The 21,054-nt window shown below is 42.7% G+C and overlaps 1 protein-coding gene across 2 annotated transcripts in view; it reads left to right on the top strand.

The window, feature by feature from the left end:
* The window catches only part of TRIP12 (thyroid hormone receptor interactor 12), a 3,849,287-nt gene that overhangs the window by 3,139,098 nt on the left and 689,135 nt on the right, over positions 1–21,054 (top strand). For both annotated transcript variants that reach the window (XM_044071052.1, XM_044071053.1), the window contains one exon: positions 3,186–3,337. In XM_044071052.1, the coding sequence (XP_043926987.1) occupies positions 3,186–3,337 (152 nt within the window). The remainder of the gene's footprint in view (positions 1–3,185; positions 3,338–21,054) is intronic.

Raw genomic sequence — 21,054 nt, 5'->3', positions numbered from 1 at the left:
CTCCTAAACCTGGTGGACTTCTTTGAGACAGTTACCAAGGCTATAGACGAGGGAAAGGTGGTACACACAGCCTACCTAGACCTCGCAAAGGCCTTGGACACCATTCCCCATTCTGGTATTATAGACAAGCTCACCAGCCTGAACATACACCCCTACGTCACAAGATGGGTTGCCAACTGGCTCACGGCCAGAACCCACATGGTAAGCTTTGCGGGAGCTAGGTCTGACTCTAAACCGGTTACAAATGGCTTTCCCCAGGGCTCAGTCCTAGGACCCCTCTTGTTCGGCATATACTTCTCAGAGGTGCAGGCAAGCACAGGAGGACTATGGCTGACCAAGTTTGCAGACGACTGCAAACTAGGGGCTGTAGTTGACTCTCCGGCTGACACAGACATCCTCCAAAAGGGTCTCACTGAGATAGATACCTGGTGTCAAAATCATGGCCTCAAGCTAAATGCCAAAAAGTGCATAGTCATCCGCTTTGGAAAAAACAAAGTACCCACAAACTACCACATGGGTGGTAGTCTCCTAAATATGGAAGACGTAATAAGGGATCTGGGGACCCAAGTAGATAGTAAGCTCTCCTTTGATAATCACATTGCCAAAGGGGTTAGAAAATCCTTCTACATGGCCCACCTTATCACAAAAGGGTTCTCATCCAGGTCAAAAGAGGTCATTGTGCCCCTCTACTCATCACTCATCAGACCCATCATAGAGTACAATGCCCCATTTAGGATGTACCTTACAAGACACCTGCAGTAGCTGGAAAGACCACAGAAGTATCTCACCAAGAGGATCACTGGCCTCAAACAGATGCCCTATGTACCTTGACTGAAGAAACTCCAGCTGTACTCTGTTGCATACCGTCTTCTCAGAGGTGATCTCTGCATGACATACAAGGCCATGTCCAACCCAGAATTGATGGACATGCTCCACCTAAAGAAAAGCTTATCCCCTTAAGCCATACGCTCTAGGGATCTAAACCTCACCACAACAATAATTAGGACGTGCTGGAGGGATAGATTCCTGTCCCAGAGACTTCCTATGCTTTGGAACAAGATTCCAGTCTACATTGGGCAGAGCTCCTCGCTAACACTCTTCAAGAGAAACCTTGATGAGTGGATGGGAAACAGAAAGTTTACCCCAGGGATCATTTCAGTGGCTCTGTTGAACAGAGGCACAGGGAACTAATATAAGGGGGCTGTGAAAGCCAACACATTCTGGCTAGGCTTATAAATGCCTTTGGGCAGATAGCCTAGTATCTACCTATGAACCTAAGTTGAGCTTAAAAAGTCGGTGGTCTTTCCCTTCCTTTGATACTAAAGTGAGGAAATGACAGTTTTATAAAGTACAAGCAAGTTTCAGGTACCTACACAGTACTGGAATCATATTGTACGGAGAATAGCAACCTAAGATTTGAGTTAAACTGTAAGAGAAGGTGCAGTTTTCCTTTAAATATAACCTCGAGTAATCACAAAGGGTTAGTGGCATAATTACTTCCTACCAGCTAAGTATAACATCCCTCAGTTCACTGGGCTAAGAATGCAAGGATATAATTTGGAAGAGTCAGGTATCAAATATTGCAAGGTTTTTACGTTTTGTGTTGGCAATATTTGGATTTAGGAAAATCACACGCCACCAAGGGGTGAAGATTCCAGTGGCGTCACAAACAATGTAAAATGAAAAAACGATAAAGGCATCCACCAGAATCATGCACAGCAGCTATTCACTTTTAAATAGGAATGAAACTTAAATGACCTGTTCCTTCATAAACCATAGAGTATTTTTATTGAACAGAAATTAGCGCTTAATTCTGTATTAACACAGGAACGGTGACACATCTGTTTCAAATTTTTCTTATTCTTAAATAGAAATCTAGGAGTGTCTCCTACAATTTCTCTTATATTTTCATCTAAAAGTAATGTGCCCCAATGTTTCGTGATCACTTCTTTAATCACACTGATATCAGAAGTAAAAAACATCGGGACCTTCAGTGAATTAACCCTGCTTTCCTGTGTAGTATGCTCAATATCATAACCAGTTGAAAAATAGGGGTGTGCTCTGGGCGTTCTCAATAAATTCGTCTCTCTAATAATTTTATCCACTTCTGCTGGACTGTATTTTCTTTCAATAAGTTTCATTCTAAGATCTGTTAATTCTTGTGCATATCCTACATCCGTAGGGTTAAGTCTAGATACCCTCATAGACTGGCCTTTAACTACATTGTAAAATACATATTGGGGGTGCATACTGTCCCTATGCAGTAAGGTATTCCTATAACATAATTTCCTATGGACCCCCATGTTAATAAGGCCATTCTCAAGTCTTTCAGTGTTCACATTTAAGAAAGAGATCTTATTTCTTGAACAACTCATGGTAAAGTTAAGATAGTCAGTCAAACCATTAATTCTTGATGTAAACTCAACTAACCCAATTTCATCACCCTTCCAAATTAAAAACAAATCGTCCATGAAACGTTTATAGAATCCAACATGACGTCTGAAACTTTCTAGAGGAAATAAATGTTCCTCTTCCCATTGAGCCATAACTGTGTTGGCGTAGCTATTGGCACACGGAGTGCCCATAGCTACACCATCATTCTGAATATACACCTTCTCATCAAAGAGGAAAATGCTGTTATGTAGTATGATTTCCAAGAACAGGGTCAGTAGGTCTACCGTTCTACTTCCCAAAGATGAATGTGTGGATATATGTTAACCAATCGGTTGCAATCATTAGTTATTTAAACACAGTCTTTAATAAGTCTGAGGAAGCCAATACGGTGAAAGCACTAACTTGTGTTCAATAAAAGTACTCTATGGTTTATGAAGGAACGGGTCATTTAAGTTTCATTCCTATTTAAAAGTGAATAGCTGCTGTGCATGATTCTGGTGGATGCCTTTATCGTTTTTTGTTTTACATTATTTGGATTTAGACCTTTTGGCTTGGAGCAAAGTCAATGCGTTTGTTATTGAGAGAGGGAGAGAGGAGTGTGTGCATGCATTTTAGGAATGCTTTGTTACAAAACACTTTCTGCAGAGGCTTGGACAAAGTGCAAATTACTCTGCTAATTACTGAAGGTTAGCATTATATACTGCATAAAATATTGTTCATGTCTACGGAAATAAATGCGATTAAAGGAAATAAATATATGCTAATATTAACAATTGTTCTTTGTTTTACAGATGGCACTTGTCCTGTTGTTTTGAATCCTTTAGAAGGCTACCTCTTATCAGTCCCACCTGAAAACATAACCTTTGAAGACCCATCCCTAGATGTGATTCTTCTTTTGAGAGTTTTACATGCCATCAGTCGATACTGGTATTATTTATATGATGTGAGTAGTATATAATTTTGCTTTTGCTTGTAACAGCCGAATAATATGTTTGATAACAGTAGATTGTTTTAAAAGCTATTCAGGTATATGATTAGTGTGTTCTAAGTTGGTCACACTTTAATTGACTGTATGGTAGAGACCACTGTACCCTCTGTAGTGGATTTTCCTCTCTCCTTGCTGTTATGCAAACACAGAGGTGCAGAGTTATCAGTCTCAACCAAGTGTGTGCTGTGTACTGGCAGATAGGTTCAGTGCTAACTTTACCCCCCCCCCCCTCACCCTCCAAAGAGCCTATCTTAATACCGGAAGAATGCAATGCCCCTTTAATCACGGATGAACAAATAAAGACCGCACTGTCCAAAGCCAAGAACACAGCATCCATGGGACCAGACAACATCCCAGGCTGCGTACTGCACGAACTACAGAACATACTGGCACCCCACCTAAGTACCATGTTCAGTCATAGCCTCACCTCAGGCTATGTGCCTACTGAATGGCACACGACAACGGTTATCCCACTTCACAAAGGGGGTGCCACCACAGACCCCGGAAACTACTGCCCCATTAGCCTGATGAGTCTGGTCTGCAAGGCCATGTAACGTATCATTTTGGAGCTTATAAACAAAGACATAGGTAACATCCAAACCCTGGACCCCTCTCAGTTTGGGTTTGTAAAAGGTAGATCATGTCTACTAAACCTGATTGACTTCTTTGAACCAGTTGCTAGAGCCATAGATGAGGGCAAGGTAGTGCACACAGCCTATCTTGACCTCCCCAAAGCTTTCAATACCATCCCCCACTCTGGAGTTATAGATAAACTCACTAAACTGGGCATAAATCCCTATGTCACAAGATGGGTGGCCAACTGGCTCACTGACAGAACCCACACAGTAAAAGTAGCTTACTCCAAGTCCGACTTCAGACTAGTGACAAGTGGAGTACCACAGGGTTCAAACCTGGGTCCTGTCCTGTTCAGCATCTACTTCTCTGAAGTGCAGGCCAACACAGAAGGTCTTGGGCTAACAAAGTTCGCAGATGACTGCAAACTGGGAGGCATAAAAGAATCACCTAATAATGTAGACATTCTACAAAAGGGCCTCACAGAGACAGATGCTTGGTGTCAAAGTCGTGGCCTCAAGCTAAATGCCAAGAAGTACATTGTCATCCCCTTTGGGAAAAAATCTGTACCCATGAACTACCACATAGGCGGTAGCTCACTAAACACTGAAAGTGTGATGAGACCTCGGGATACAGGTGGACAGTAGTCTCTCCTTTGATAGCCACATCGCTACAATAGTCAGGAAATCCTTCTACGTGGCACACCATCAGAAAAGGATTCTCCTATAGAAAAAAGGAGGTCATTGTTCCTCTCTACTCATCCGACCCATTATAGAGTACAGTGCCCCATTTGGCATGTATCTCATAAGGCACCTACAACAATTGGAAAGGCCACAGAAATACCTCACTAAGAGGATTACCGGCTTCAAACAGATGCCATAAGCAGACTGTCTCAAACAAACTCCAGCACTACTCCGTCACATATTACCTACTCAGAGGCGACCTCTGCCCAACATACAAAGCTCTGTCAAACCCAAAGCTGTTGGACATGCTACACTTGAAGAAATCTCAATCTCTCCGAACTACACGCTCCAGGAACCTAAACCTTGTCACCACAGTAAACAGAACATGCTGGAGGGATAGATTCCTGTCCCAGAGACTTCCCATACTCTGGAACAACCTACCCATTCATGTCAAGCAAAGCTCCTCATTGGCCCTCTTTAAGAAAAATCTTGACGAATGGATGGGAAATAGAAAATTCACCCTGAGGATCACTTCTGCGGCACTGCTTGACAGGGGCACAGGAAAATAATTTTCTTGGGTGGCAAAAGCCAGGGAACCTTTTCGGCTAGGCTTATATAGGCCCCAGGGCCGATAGCCTAGTACCTACCTATGAACCTATGTAACACAGAAGAAAAGTAATTTGAGGTAAATGTGGCAGTGTTATGAGTCTTCATAGTTTGTTGAGAGCACTATTGGTGGCATCTTCAATTGTTGGAAAGCAGTTCTGCTGGACTCAAAGTACAGCTGTTGCTGACCGCAGCAAGTATAGATAGTTGAAATTAAATAAGGTAATGCATGATCTTATAATTCTAATTTTATTTCAGCAGCAAACATAGTAAAATAGATGTGTTAGAGACTACCTGAATATATGCAAATGCCTGCAGACAAGCAATTCACATGAGTACGAAAACAGTAGTACAACTTCTTGGTGTCTTAAATTAAAAAAAATAACATTCCAGTTGGTGACAAAGAGAAGAAATAGTTAAGAAGATAAAAATAAATTAGGCTCAAGTAGCTGTTGCAGAAATTTGAGGTTAGACTTGTATGACTTATGAAATGTGTCTGTCATATGCTATACATATTGTGTAGGACACATACAGGGACAGAGTTAGTGATAGCAATTTGCATAATGGAATGCTGAAGAGTAGCAGTGGATGCATCTTTAGGAGAGGACTGAGGTAATATACTTGGGATATTTGCATAACACTGAGTTGACTGTTGAGAATGTGTATGGTAATCCTTTGTCTCTCTAGACTAGAAGTGGGTAAAGAAAAGTTAAATGGAAGCAGTGCAAAGTTATAGTTCACAGCCTGGAGTAATTTCAGTTGCTATTGTGTTTGTCTTCATTTTAAATTTGCACTGCAATGTTAGAGATTTTATGATAACTTTGAAAAACTGCTTGTTGTGTTGTCCACGGAATTATTTTAACTGCCCCCAAAAATGTTAAGTGCATCTTTCAATTTCTTGATCATACTGTTTAACTTTGAGTAATGTCAACTCCAGAGGCATTTTACTCTCCAGAGCTTGTTAGTAGTATCCACTAAGCTTTAGTAGTCTGTCTCTGAATCACATTCTGTTGAGCTGATGGGCTTTAGTCACAGCTTGAAAAAATGACTTTAAGAGATGCACAGTAATTGTTTATCAATGATGGTCTCCTGCTACTTACTGCTGCTTGTAGTTAGAATATTTAGCCTCTAGAGACAAAAATATATTAACGTGGTAACAATAGTGAGCTGATTTTGTTTTCAGCGATTAGTTCTGAATATACGTCCTTGTGTCCAGATCACCTTGTTACTTTCTGTTCCTTTCCTGGAAGTGATTAGTGTAATTTTGTTGTTACATTTAAGGCATCTTTTACATTTGGGTAATGATTGTAATTGCCCGGTATATGTAACAAAGGATCCTTTTACATCTTAAGGAAGTACGTACGTACCTCATATGAATTGTGGCCAGATTTTTTTTGTTGCTGAGGTACTTGTTTGTGGACTTGTGACTGTAAGAAAGCAAAAGCAGTGTAAAAGTTGCTGGTTTATGGCTTTATTGTGTTATATTTGTGTATTTGTAAAAACTGGCAACTGTTCATAATCAGGATAATTTCTAAAGGGTGTTCATAGTATGTTTGGATTTAAGCCACAGCTGGACATCTGTCTTCTAGATCAAGACTTGTAGCACATTCAGAAGTCCCCAGGTGGACTGAGAGTCAACCTCCCATGTTTTGGAGTTGGCTTGGAGTTGGCCATTAAAAACAAACATTGCCTGTTCTGTCCCACTTTTTTGCCAGTTAAATGGGCAGCCATCATTTCATTTGGAATACATTGTTCATCTTCCAAGCAAACAAGAACAATTGCTACATTTTTGGCCTTATATTTGGAGTTCAGTATATTTCTGTATATTTGATCATCTTCTCAGTGTTTTGGGTGACAAGTGTTCCTGTGAGAGAAAGATCCCCCCCCTAGAGAAAATGTTGCTTTAGTCTTTGGGTGAGTTTGTCTTTCATCAGAACACTTGCTGTAGGAGTTGGGTATGATGATGTGAACTGTAATCGCTGTAGAACTTTCATTAAGAAGACAATTAAGGAAAGATAGTTACCTAGGCTTTTAGCAAAAGCCATAAATTAATAACATTTGACTTGGTGGACACTTGCTGCCCTTGATAGGTTAATCTTCTTTCTGTGCCGTCTTCCCATGTAAAGAGTAAAAAAAAAAAAAAAAAGAAATTTCTGGAATACCGTACAACAAGAAGTTCACTTGGTGAAACCAAAAAAGGTTGCTGGAAGAGGGTGTGCAGAGTGAAATGCTGAGACCATAGTGACTGAGTCAGAGATCATACTGAGACCTATACTACGTTTTTTTTTTCATGGAGGTCACTGTCCATCCCTCCTCAGTGTGAGAAATGTTTTAAATGTGGCTGCCTCTTCATAGGTTCTGTTGTTGTGAAGGAGGGGTTGGTAGCATCTGAGCACTCTAGTTCCCAGGCCTCCTAGACAAGTTTCATTGTGGAAAAGTATTACTGTGCCACATGTAGCTACTAGTTATCCAGTATCTGCAGAAGGAATCAGCCTGATTTCAGAAGCACAACAGGAAAGTCTCCCTCCCCGCATGAAGTGGATCACTGATTTTCAGTCTGTTTCTGTGGATTTCACAAGTGGTGGTGTATAGGTACAGTGGACGACCAGGGCTCTTACCATTAATTTTGGCTTGGATATGCATTCTTCCCATCAGATGCCCGAGGCCTGGACATGAGGTATGCATACACCTTTCATATAAAAATCTGGGGTACTCCCTTTGTCTTTTGATTACAAAAATTTCACTAAGAAGTAATCCTGCTCCAAACCACTACACAGATGACTTAAAACACAAATAACAGAAAAATAAGAAAACCACTGCCCGTGGTAAAGAAGAAGCACTCACTTTGTTTCCACACTGTTAAACATAAATTAACATGCAAAATTCACGGACTAAGCGCTTTCGCCTTATAAAATGTTAAGGCATCATCAGAGTCGGTGAAAACATCTTTAAGCTCTATTTAAATAACACTAGAGCTTAGTTGATCATTGCATCATTTCCCGCCATGTCAAGTTATGTAATGTGGAGAATAAAATCTCTAATGAATAAATAGTAAAAATGTTAAAACAGTTAAAAGTTAAAAATAAGATATATGGAATGTAACTTTAACCTGTTGTTAAAGCAGTAAATGAAAAAATCTTTGCAAAAGGTAGATCATAAGCACTTTGACTCAGATAAAACATGTCCATCAAGTATAAACTTTACATAAAAAAAAAAAAAATCAAACATCTTTTGCTCTCCTTTTTAGAACACACAACAGAGATATGTTAATTTATTTTATGTTTTAATAGTGTGGAAACATTAAAGTGAGTTTTTTTTTTCTTTACCACTGACCGTGGATGTTCTTCATCTCACATTGCTGCAGTCCTTACACTTGGGTAGTCCGCTGTCCTCGGTCGGCCCGAATATCAAAGTATAAGGCTGACGTCGGTCAAGGCGCATTTGACTGACATCAGGACGTCAGGGTACAAATGCGCATGACCGACGTCATATCCTCAGTCTTTTTTGCCGCATGGTCCGATGCAGAAGCAGCATTGCAAGTGCCGGTTGGCGTTCTGAAATTTTTCGATTTCGGAGTTTCAGACCGAGTCAAAGTTGGCTAAGTACCCCGTTGGGGAATATTTTAGTTTTTTCTTGCCTCAGTGGTTTACCGGATGTCAGAAAAAGTGAATAATTGTATTTCTTGTGGGAAACAGATACCGCATAGAGACTATCATACTTTGTGTATTCCTTGTTTAGGGCCTGAGCACGACGTTGTTGGGTGTCGCTCTTGTGCTAGATTCAATAAGCGCACTATAAAGAGAAGGTTGGATTGTGCCAGGTTGGTCTTCGGGAAGCGGTGCAATTATAAAATGCCGTCGGATGCTCCGACGCCCGCTTCTTCGAAGAAGCGCAAGGACAAAGCAGTTAAGCCTAGGCTAGAAGAACCGTCCGTACCGGACGCCGGTTCTTTAGAGGTGTCGGTGGAGCCGGTGGTTCCACCGGAGGTTTCTTTGGGATCCCAGGGAGAGACTTTGTTATTGCAGGATGTGGCCTCTCAGGAGGCAGGTCAGGCTGATGGGGCTTCTCAGGTTACTATACTCCCCTCCCTTCCTAGGGTGGTTAGTCCCTCTCCTTCTGTTTCCAAGGCTTCTCCCAGAGGCAGGCCAGGTTTAGCTTCAGTTGGTGTCACCCCTAGTTCTTCAGGAACTGTGCCCAAGAAGCATATGCTTAAAATGGCAGAAGATTTGATTACTTTGATTAGGGTTCTTTGCCCCTCCTGATAAGAGACCTAGGGTGGAGCCTGAGCTAGGAGTTTTGAGCAGGCTTGGATGTTTCAGAGTCTTCGGCTGAAGACTTGCAGGAGTATTCCCTTATTCTGATTCTGATGTGGATGATTCTACTCCTTCTGCTTCTCCTCCTGAGGATTTTTCTTTTCAGAAACTCTTCATTCCATGAGGGAGCATTTTAAGTGGGAAGGTCAGGACTTCTCTGATTCCAGGAAAAGGCTTAGGAATTTTTGTTTTACCCCAGCATAGGCCTTTGGCTATACCTTCTGTTTTGGATGTGGTGGAAGATGTTTTACAGAGGCTTCTCTTAATCCTGATTCTTTGCCTCCTGCTCCTGTTAAACTGGATAGGTATTACAGGGTGCCTGAAGCTCATAAGTATCTTTTAAGAGTCCTAGGGCAGACCCAGAAACTGTTAGTCAGGGGCCTAAAGGTGTTAAGGCTTCTGTTGTCAAGAATCCGGTTCCTACAGATAAAGAGGCCAGGGCCTTGGATAGATGGGGAAAGAAAGTTTATACTTCTTCCACTCTAGCTATGAGGGCTTTGAATTGTCAGTTTCACATGTTGAAATACCAAAACTATCTCCTTTCACAATTGAAGTCTAAGGTTGATGCTCTGGCGGAAGGTATTGATTGTAAAGAGTTACAAGATTTAGTACATGTTTCTGAACAGGTGGGTAAGCATTCTTTGCAATGTGGTTTTGATGCTGTACAGGCCTCGTCTAGGGTGGCTGCCACTGGGTCAGTTCTTCGCAGGCACGCCTGGCTGAGGGATCAGAATTTATCTGACCATGTTAAAACAAGGATTTTAGATGCTCCTTTACAATCTGATGTGTTGTTTGGTTCTCCTGTTGAGGCAGTTTTAAAGAAAATGGAAGACAAGGCTAAGTCTATGCAGACTGTTAAAGATTTTTTGCAGGTTCAGCCTCCAAAGTTTAGTAGAAATTGGCCTACTAAGGGATGGACGTATCCTTCTTATGATTCCCAGTCTAGGGGTCGATCTAGACGTGGTAGGGGCAGAGCTCAGGGCTCTTTCAGGCCTAGAACAGGGAGTTCTCCTGCACAGTCTTCGGGTGAGGGCAGGGGTCAGTCCTTTCGTAAACAGACCCAATGACCTACCTTTTCAGCTGCCAGAGCCTTCTCGTCTGGCAGCACCTTTGGGAGGAAGGTTGGCACTTTTCAAAGAAAATTGGAGTTTAATTACCCAAGACAGATGATGGGTATTGGATATCATACACCACGGTTACAGGTTTTATTTCCATACCTTGCCTCCTTTCAAAGGCATGCCAGACGTTCCTCCTCAACAAAGAATAGAGGCTCACAAGCAAATTTCTCTGTTACTCCAAATAGGGGCTATACAGCCGGTCCCTATGCCAGAAGTGGGCCTAGGATTTTATTCTCGCCTGTTCCTAGTACCAAAGAAAGGGAGCACGTGGAGACCAATTTTGGACTTATCTATCCTCAACACTTATCTGGACATTCCCAAGTTCAAAATGTTGACGTTACAGCAGCTTTTACCTCTGCTGGGCAAAGATCATTGGATGGTAACTTTGGATCTCAAGGAGGCTTATCTTCATGTTCCTATCAGACTAAGTTGCAGGAAGTATCTGCGTTTTCGAGCTGGGACTTCTCATTATCAGTTCTCTGCATTGCCCTTTGGCTTATCTACTGCGCCCAGAGTGTTCACGAAAGTTCTGGCTCCAGTGATAGCTTTCCTCAGGTTAAAAGGAATACAGATCTATCCTTATTTGGACGATTGCCTGATTCTGGCCCAAGGAAGGGACGAGCTTCTTCATCATTTGGATTATGTGATAGCAGTGCTAAGATGCCTGGGGTATTCTGTGAACGAAATAAAGTCCAGTCTAGTACCCTCTCAGGACATGTGCTTTCTGGGTGTGAGACTGAATACAGCATCCCAGATGGCCTTTTTGACCCCGGACAAACAAAAGAATCTTTCCCTTTACTTTCATCAGTTGTCTCATCAGTCCAGGCTGACTGCAAGGACAGTCCTTCAAGCCTTGGGGTTCATGGCATTTTGTATTCTGGTGCTTCCCAATGCCAAACTGCATATGAGGAAGCTACAATGGTATCTCAAAAATGTATGGACACAGCACTGCCAGGATTTGGACACTGTCATTCAAATAATACCTTGCATTCAAAAGGAATTGTTGTGGTGGGCTCAGGAATGTCACATAAACAAGGGACTCTCTGTGACCTGGCCAGAGGCGAGTCAGATTCTAACGACAGATGCCTCAGACAAAGCTTGGGGAGCTCATCTGAATGGAAAGTGGATACAAGACAGGTGGCCTGCCAGACTACAACATCTACATATCAACTTGAAAGAGATGTTAGCAGTCCAGTTTGCATTAATAGCTTTCAAGGATTTACTTCTTCCAGGGCAGGTGTTGATTCTAACAGACAACACAACTGTCATGTGGTACATCAACAAGCAAGGCGGAACACATTCTTATCCTCTATGCAGGCAAGCAATGATTTTGTGGGAGACTGCTCTCAGTTTACAGCTAAATCTTCAGGCAAGGTTTCTGCCGGAGCACAGAACTCCTTAGCAGATGTGTTGAGCAGACAAATTATGGATCCCCACAGTGGAAATTGGATCCTCATGTATTTCAGAAATTGACAGTGTCATGGGGAACTCCAGACATAGATCTGTTCGCTTCTCCACTAAACCACCAGCTGCCAAAGTTTTGCACAAAAGGTTTCATCCCACAGCTTGGAAAGTGGATGCTCTTTCTTTCAATTGGAGCAATCTTCATGTGTATGCCTTTCCGCCTCTGCCTCTCCTCCCAAAGGTACTACTAAAGGCCAGACAAGACAAGCCAAGGATGATTTTGATAGCTCCAGATTGGCCTCGACAGCATTGGTACCCATTACTGAGAAGCCTGGTGCGGAAGCCTCCATGGCCTTTGCCTTGATTCCACACCTGTTGTCTCAGGAGGACAGTCATTTGCTCAATGTCAAGCTTCACTCTCTGCACCTAACAGCCTGGCATATTCTGTTTTGAACCATAGTGGGCCTCCACTTCCACAGCAAGTTTTGAATGTTATTTTGGAAGCTAGAAGGCCTAGTACAAGGAAAGTGTACGCAGATAAATGGAAGAGATTTTTAATTTGGAGTGCAGCAAAGGATTTTGATGTTTCTGAGCCTAATTTAAGTGTGGCTCTTCAATATCTTACTGAGTTACTGGACAAAGGTTTGTCCTTCTCTTCTATTAAGGTTCATGCTGCAGCAATTTCGGCTCACTATGATTGTGACCCACCATTGTTTTCTCATCCTTTATTCAAGCAATTTCTTAGAGGGGCAAAGAATATAAGACCCCCACGAAGAGCTCCTACTCCTGCTTGGGATCTCAATTTTGTGTTGGAGAAACTCACTCTACAACCTTTTGAGCCTGCAGCTACTACTGAATTAAAGTTTTTATCATGGAAGACTGCTTTTTTGTTGGCTATTACCTCTGCAAGAAGGGTTTCTGAGTTGCAGGCCCTTATGGCGGTTGAGCCTTTCTTAATTTTCCATAAGGATAGGGTATCCTTACGTACTAATCCTTCCTTTATGCCTAAAGTGGTTTCTAGTGTGGCTTTAAACCAAACTATTCATTTGCCTACTTTTTATGCAAATCCCCAAAATAAAGGGGAAAAGATTTTGCACACTTTAGATGTACACAGGCAGTTGCGATATTATTTGGACAGAACTAAAGGGTTCAGGCAGTCTCAGCAGTTATTTGTTTCTTTTGCTTTGAGTTCTCAGGGCAAGCCTGTGTCAAAACAAACTATTTCTAAGTGGATTGGGTTTTGCATTGCTTTCTGTTATTCCCATCATGGCAAGGAGATTCCAGCTGGGATTAGGCCTCATTCCACTAGGGCTACTGCCACTTGACAGCTTTTGAGGGGGTGGCAACTAAGGATATTTTGGAGGCAGCTACTTGGAGTTCAGTGCATACTTTCTCTAGGCATTATCACCTACCACTTTACTCTAAATCCAGGGCTGGTTTTGCCACTGCTGTTTTGCAGGGCATTTTGGCAGCTCCTGCTTCCTTTAGTTTGGCCATCCTCCCTTACCTCTGCTTTGGGATTCTACCCAAGTGTAAGGACTGCAGCAATGTGAGATGAAGAACATAGTACAGTTTTGTACCTACCATAAATGTAGATGTTCAAGATCCACATTGCTGCAGTCCAATTTACCCTCCCTCCTTCCCTCTGTAGTTAGAGGCGGTTGTGTGGGTTGGGTTGTCAATATGATGTATATTGTATATATTGTACATATTTTTAGTGCTAGGATGGTTGGTTGTTTGTTTGCTGTCTTTTGGTTTTGACCTTTATTTTTAGGGTCTTCTGACATCTGGGGCAAGAAAAGACTGAGGATATGACGTCGGTCATGCGCATTTGTACCCTGACGTCCTGATGTCAGTCAAATGCGCCTTGACCGACGTCAGCCTTATACTTCGATATTCGGGCCGACCGAGGACAGCGGACTACCCAAGTGTAAGGACTGCAGCAATGTGGATCTTCGAACATCTACATTTATGGTAGGTACAAAACTGTACTTTTTCTTATTTTTCCATTATTTGTGTTTCACTAAGAAGTAACTTGCTGTGTTTGAAGTAAACCACACCAGTCTTGGCTGTAACTCTTACCCCATCTTCTTCATTGGTAGAAAAGAGACCGAGCATCCCAGGCCATCTGCAGTTCCCTCCACTAACAAAAGTATTTGAGGATGTTTTTGGTAATGCTTCATAGGATCCTGGCTGCCAGACATGACCCCAAAGAAGCTTGGATAAATGTGTATCAGGACCATTTTCAGTATCTGTTCACAAGTCTAATAGTGGACCCTGGAGGCAGCTAGAGGTTCCAGAATTGTCCCTGGCTTTGAATGTCTTACTGAGTGAATTAGAAAGCAGGATTCTATAAAGGGCTCAGAAGAATAGCAGTACTTATCTTCCACCCAGTGGATAAGGGCAAGTGATTACCAGGGATATATAAAACAGTACCAGCAATGAAGCTTTCAAGATATGCAAGAAGAATCCTGAAGAGGTAATGTGATTAGATGGTCACCGACTGCAGCACAGGTAGTGTGGCTAGGATACTCTTGACATGCTTGAGAGCTGCTGCCACAAGGGCACTGAGTTCTTTCCTGAATATGTGAATTGCCCTGTCCTGAACAATTCTTTAAGGTAAAGCTTAACTTATTTGGTTATCCTTTCTGAGACATGTATAAAAAGATGGAGCCATGCAGTTAGCCAAACAGCTTTTTCACACTCCTGCACCAGGTACTTCAGGAAATGGGCTTCAGAACTTGACTTTTTCACAAAAGGCAGATGAAATGTGAACAGTGTAAGCAGTCCAGACTCTTTGAAAGGAATAGCTTTCTTGGAGTGCCAGAAGAAGCCAGCCCAAGCCATTGTAGAAGTAAGCCATTGGGCATATCCTGTCTTGCCAGCCATATTTACACCTCTTGGCTGTGACTACACCATCTTCCACTCCCCATTCTTTCACTTTTTCAATTTTCTTGACACCTTGGATGGGAAAATCTCATTTTTGCTAAGGTACTGATCCACTGACAAGTGAGTAAGGAAGATAGTAGCCACTGACTGCACCATGCAGATGGCTCAATTTCTTCCCTTTGTCAGCATACTGCAGTTGATGCGAACATTCATGGAGAGTAGATTAGCAGGAAAGTAAAATTTGGTTTAGGAGGCATGAGGAATTTAGGTAGTCTTGTAGGGAATTAGAGCATAGCCTTAGTGAACTTGGCTACATTGTTTTCCCATTTCATTCTACCTGAACATTCCTGTCCACAAGGCATACAGGCAGTACTTCATGTTCAGAACTGAAAGATTAAATTATTAATCTGATGATGTCATGTTCATTCATTCCTCAACTGTTGAGGCTCAGATCCGATCCTCTGATCTGACTCTGCCACCTTTTCCAGCTCGTGAAACACTGAAATTCTCAAGCTCCTCCCTTTACCCATAATGCCCAAGTCACCTAACATACCTCAGAACTTGGCTACTTATTTTCAGTGAGTTAGTTACATTTTCTGCTGTAATCTTTCTTGTGCTTCCTCTCTTTATATAATCTTTTATCTTTTTATTTCTCTCTATTTTTTGTTTATGAATATTTCTATATACTTGTTTTTCGATTAATTTGCTTTCCATTACTTAACACTTTTATGTCAGAGAAACTTTCTGGTTTCAAAAAGTACATGGCCTGCAGCCATAAGATCACAATTTCAGACACTCATTCAAAATGTTTCTGCTGTTTAGGCCCAGCTCACTTTGATTTGGATTAACTTTATTCGGTTTGCTGCCCGCTAAAACTGCTTTGACAACCTCTGGGGCTCAAACCCCTAAAAAAGTTTGAGAAGAAAGGAGATTATTTTAATAGAGAGTCAAGAAGATGATCCCCAGATCAAACCACTACTTCGGTTCCAGTATCCGACCCTCCCAGTAAAATGGCTAAAGTATCTGATCCATAATCTCTATCAGAGAAGTCTCCTCTGATCCGATGACCACGACTGTTACCGAATCCTGTCTTGTCTCAGCCCCCTTCCCCTTTTTAGGGACAGTCACTGAGGTGACATTCTAGACCACCTTCTACAGCATTATTTGTACGATCATCCAAGGGTCTGATAGAAGCCAATGTGGACAGGATGACGAAATTTCTGTCCACGCAGATTCAAATGGGAGTTTTTCCAGCTCCAACCACATCGGGTCCAGAGACCCTTGTCAGTACTACTCCCCTGTTGGCTTTTTCTCCAATCCAACCTTTGGTTTAGGTGCCATCAGGTCCAAATGCCGGTGTCTTTGTCTCCGCTGGCATCTCTGAGTGGCCTGGCGCTGAGCACTTCAGAACCAGACAACTCAGAGCTGTTGTGTCAGTGCTCGGCTCTGTGGTGTGCTGGAGTCCACTCCAAATTTGTCGGAGATATCTGTGCCCCTCTGAGCTTTGGCACTAGATAGCTCTGCTCCGAATCCTTCGTCGAGTGGTCTGCTTTCGGGGAGGGAGCCAGCGGTCCATAAGCTGGTCTTATCAGGTCCATAGTTTTTCTTTTCTCCGAGGCAGTCTGCATTCCAGGTAGTGGAGAGAGCTTTCTCTGTTCCAAGAGTTCAAACTTTTCTTCCCTCTTTGGCTATGACTACCCAACTCCATTCGACTGTGTGTCTAGAGCCTCATTCAACTGTGCCACCGGGGCAGCTAACTCAAACCAGTCTCCACCCAACAGGGTGTATTAATCTCTTCTTTAGTGGGATGCTCCAGAGAAGTGTCAGAAGTCCCCAGAAGGTGAATGTGTAAAAGGAAGCACTTGAACTCTCAAGAGTCTGTCATAGAAGGTACCAACTTTAATGAGGGGGAATGCTCCCCAAGATCACCACCTGACGTCTCATTTGGAGACTCCATAGACGACCTAAAATAAAAGGGTGGTTGGTTCCCCAGCAACCCTTCCCAGGAGGAGTTTGTGTTCCTGCAGGCTTTTAGAGCTGGCCTGTCTACCTCCTGGCTTTGTCCACCAATGAAGTCATTGATTTGGTCTCTCGACAGGTGTGGAAGGAGCTTGATACCATCAAGCATATCCCAAAGAGAGCAGATAGGATACTGGCACCACCGAAGGGCAGAACATTTTGGAGCATGGGAGTACCAATTGATGCCATGGTTGTAGCGGCAGCCTCAAAGAAGGAACCAGCAGTGGAAAGTTCTTGTGTCCACCCCCCCCAACAGGGAGTTTAAGGTGCTGGACAAATTTGGGAAGCGTGTTTATGCTTTGGTGACTTATGACCTTTGGTCCCTGAACTACTTGGCACATTTCACGATACTTCAGAGGAATTTGATTAAGGAACTTTCCATATCCCTCCCTGGGGCCATATCCTCTGTGACAGAGTGTCTATGAGGCTTTTCTCCCATGCAGCTGAAGGTACCTTATGGGGATGGGGGGGGGGGGGTTCAGGCATTTCCATTAGAACATATGCCCGGATGCTCTTGTGTGACTTTGTAGGACTCTTCTTATTTTTTTTTTATCAGAAGTTCCTTATTTGGCCCCAGAGTAAAAGATACACGCTCTAGGTGTGAGCAGGAAGGAAAACCCTGTCTGTTTTGGGTATACGTTTTTCGACCTCAATGGACCTTCTCTATGAACCAACAATGGGGACGGAAAATGTGGATCTGATGTCGGTTTTCATTCTGTCCTCCGCTGATAATGGTCTTGGCTGTTGCTAAAGCTCGTGGCAACCAGGAACTCTTGAGCTTCTCCCTAACCCACAATGCACCCACCCCAGTTTCCCCAGATCTCATTTGCCGCTCTAGCAAAAAGACATGGTCTATTGCTACTCTCGAGCTTTGTAGAGATAAGTGACAATTTTTTCTTACATTCCCTTTTCCTTACTGTTTATTATCTATATGATCTTAAACTTTGCCCTACTTCCATTTTCATCCATTTAATAGCCTCTGTCTAATTTTCTTCCCTTGTATTTGTACTTGTGTACTCTCCAGATACTATTAGTATCTCTTCCTCTGCCTAGGTAGTTCTTACCATTGCTCATATTTTTCACTTTTTTTTTTCTTTTAACTTGCTGATATTTAAAACAAAAAAAATTATCTCTTTCGCCTTTGTGTTTATTAAAAAACTTTAAAAATGTCAGAGAAGCCAGCAGGATTTAAAAAATATGTAAAAGTGTGGGCATAAATTGCCCATCTCTGATGCCCACACTATGTGTTTACTGTCTGGGCCCTCTTCATTTACAGGAAGACTGTTCAGTATGCCACAGTTTCAGTCCATGAGTTTAGTGGAAAGAAAAAAAATAGTTGATATTAAAAGGCCTGCTCCCCTCTTTTGGAGAAGCTGTTTACTTCTATTATTTCAAGGAAATCCTTATCTCCATGGCTTTCTAGTTCTTCTTCTTTGGATCCTTCTAGAAAAAGATCAACAAAAGATTCAGCTCATCCCCGGATCCAAAGAAACTGAAAATTAAGGATCCTGCCTTGATTATGGATCTGAAATTGAAAAAAATCATCTGATCTGACCACTTCCGATCCGAATACTCACAAACAGGATATGACAAGATCTACATCGTCAGAGCCTAGGTCATCAGGTCTGACTTCCTCAACATTGGCTTTTAAGCCCTTGTCTAGAATAAGGTTCTCTCCCTCCCTGGATCCTATCCTGGACAGAATACCTTCTCCGTTTTTGGAGTTCCCCAAGTCTCCATCTACCCTTTCTGCTTGTTCTTCTAGAAGCGTGACTGAAGAAAACTTGAAATGACTGGTGAGGAAGATCTTCTTCGTGCAGGATCAGATTGGGGTTTTCTCAGCTTGTACCCGTCTGGCTCAGGAGATCCAAATGTCTTCACCTCCCCCGTTGCAGGTTCCTCCTCTGACTACAGCTGTAGTGCCAGAATCTCTGGATTTCAGTTGTCTGGATCCATCAGTTTTGGATCACAGGATAACCTTATCTTAGGATTCAGAATTATCCCTGAGAGCTCCAGTCCCGTCTGATCTGGAGCAGACCTCTCAACCGTCCCAAATTACTCTGTTTTTACCGAGTTTTGAGGTCCCAATAATGGGATGCCATGATTCCCGAATGGCACCCCATTATTTCTGATTTTTCAATCTACTTTTTAATGTTCGCGCTTTCGGAGCTGACGTCATCACATGCGGGATGACGTCAGCTCCATCAGCCTGTCGGAATTAAGCCTCGCTTCTGTTTGAATACTGCCGTTTGGGCAGAACACAGGATCTTTAAGCTGCGTGTGAACACAGGAGGATTTCTTTACTTTTGCCTGCAGGATTTCTAAGCCACATGTGAATGCAGGAGAATATCTTTACTTTTAACTGCAGAGGATTTCTTCTAAGCCGCTAATCTGCTACTGAACACTTTTAACTGCAGAGCTGGATTTTTAAGCCACGCGTCTTGTTGTTTAACTGCAGAGGCAGAGAGAAGGTACCTAATTAAGCTGTTACTGAACGCATGATTTAGGATTTACTTGTAAGGGATGTTTAAAGCTTGTTTCCTGGCTTTCCTGTAAGTCATCTAGTCCAGATACAGATTTGCTGTATCCAGGAGTGTTCGTAAGCTTCTGAGCCCCCAAGCCTTTCTGTGTTGGAGGGAAGCCTTCTAGCTTAATTTTGTTTCTTAGAACTAGTCAGTTTTTTAGTTTCAGCAATCAAATCTGTTTTCTTTGAGCTCAACACTTGTTCAGAACTCGTAAGCACTAAGTAAGCTTCAAATTACTACAGCGCTCAACTTTCCTCACTTGTCTAGAGGAAAACAGTTTTTAGTACTTAATAAATAAGCACCTATCCAGGCATGTTTAAGGGTCAGCTCCCGGTGTTTTCTCCCATCTACCTGATGAATCTGGGCATCTTGGGGCAATGCTGCAATTGCCTCATGTACACAGACAACCCTCTCCTCATACCTCACAACACTACAACCTGTGAGAGAACCACTTATATAGCCAAACTGGAAGCATAGCTCTCTTCACCCAAGACTGGACTAGACAGTCAAGAGGAGAAGGTAAACACTTGCACCACACCACACTCATCACATAGTCCCTCAAAACCTACACCACCAAAATACACATGTAGAAACACAAAACACCCACCTACATTCGCGGAGGCTCTCAAAAAAAATCTACCCAAGCAAAAGTGACCTCCAAAGCAGAAACGCAAGCAACCTCCACCCCCCCAACACAACCCAAATGACACATACCCACAAACTCAGTGTGCCACTCAACCACAGCCCATAAGGCATAACAACGTACCCAGCACTCTAGTCATAGGTGACTCTATAGTCAGGCACACTGATGTTCCACTCACCAGGCTAAACAAGGAGAAAGTTACTGTCAGCTGCCTGTCAGGTGCCAGGATCTGCCACATAACGCATGCACTCAGGTCACTCCACAAGAAGTACAAATACAACTGTCATTGTCCATGTCAGTGTGAATGACCTGAGACGTACCGCTCTGGACTACATGAAAAGAGACATGGAAGAGCTGTCCGATCTTGTAGCCCAGGCAGGTATGACGCTAGCCCTGAGTAGCATCCAGCCGTCACCCAGAATAATACCACAGTACAAGGACAAAATGATTGACTTCAACTGGCTAAGCTTTTGGTGTCATTCTAATGGGCTCCAGTATCTGTCTGCTTGGGATGACATGATCGACAAACCACAATGCTTTGCCAGAGATATCCTGCACCTGTTGCCCTTGGAATTCCAGATACTGGCTAAGTCTCTTGCCCACCCCTATAGTGCCTTTTTTAGGCAAGATTCAAATGACAAATTCACCACCATAACTGGTACAAGCAAGCAAAATCTGAGGGTAATGCTACTTAATGCTAGACGTCTAAACCTCAAAATGCACTCGCTCGTGGCATTCCTTAAAATGGAGAACACTGACAACTGTGCAGTGACCGAGACGTGGTTCAAGACTCCAGAGAGCACCCCTACATTACTAGGCTATAATTCATGGCCACCTAACCTGGAACGAAGCACTAAAGGTGGAGGCGTGTCCATATTCATTAAGGATATCCACACTTC

This window comes from Protopterus annectens, chromosome 5.part0 (assembly GCF_019279795.1).
Source record: "Protopterus annectens isolate FY-2018-M chromosome 5.part0, PAN1.0, whole genome shotgun sequence".
Taxonomy (NCBI): Eukaryota; Metazoa; Chordata; order Ceratodontiformes; family Protopteridae; genus Protopterus; species Protopterus annectens.
Note: the sequence above shows the minus strand (reverse complement) of the source record. Positions and strands in the feature narration are given on the sequence as shown.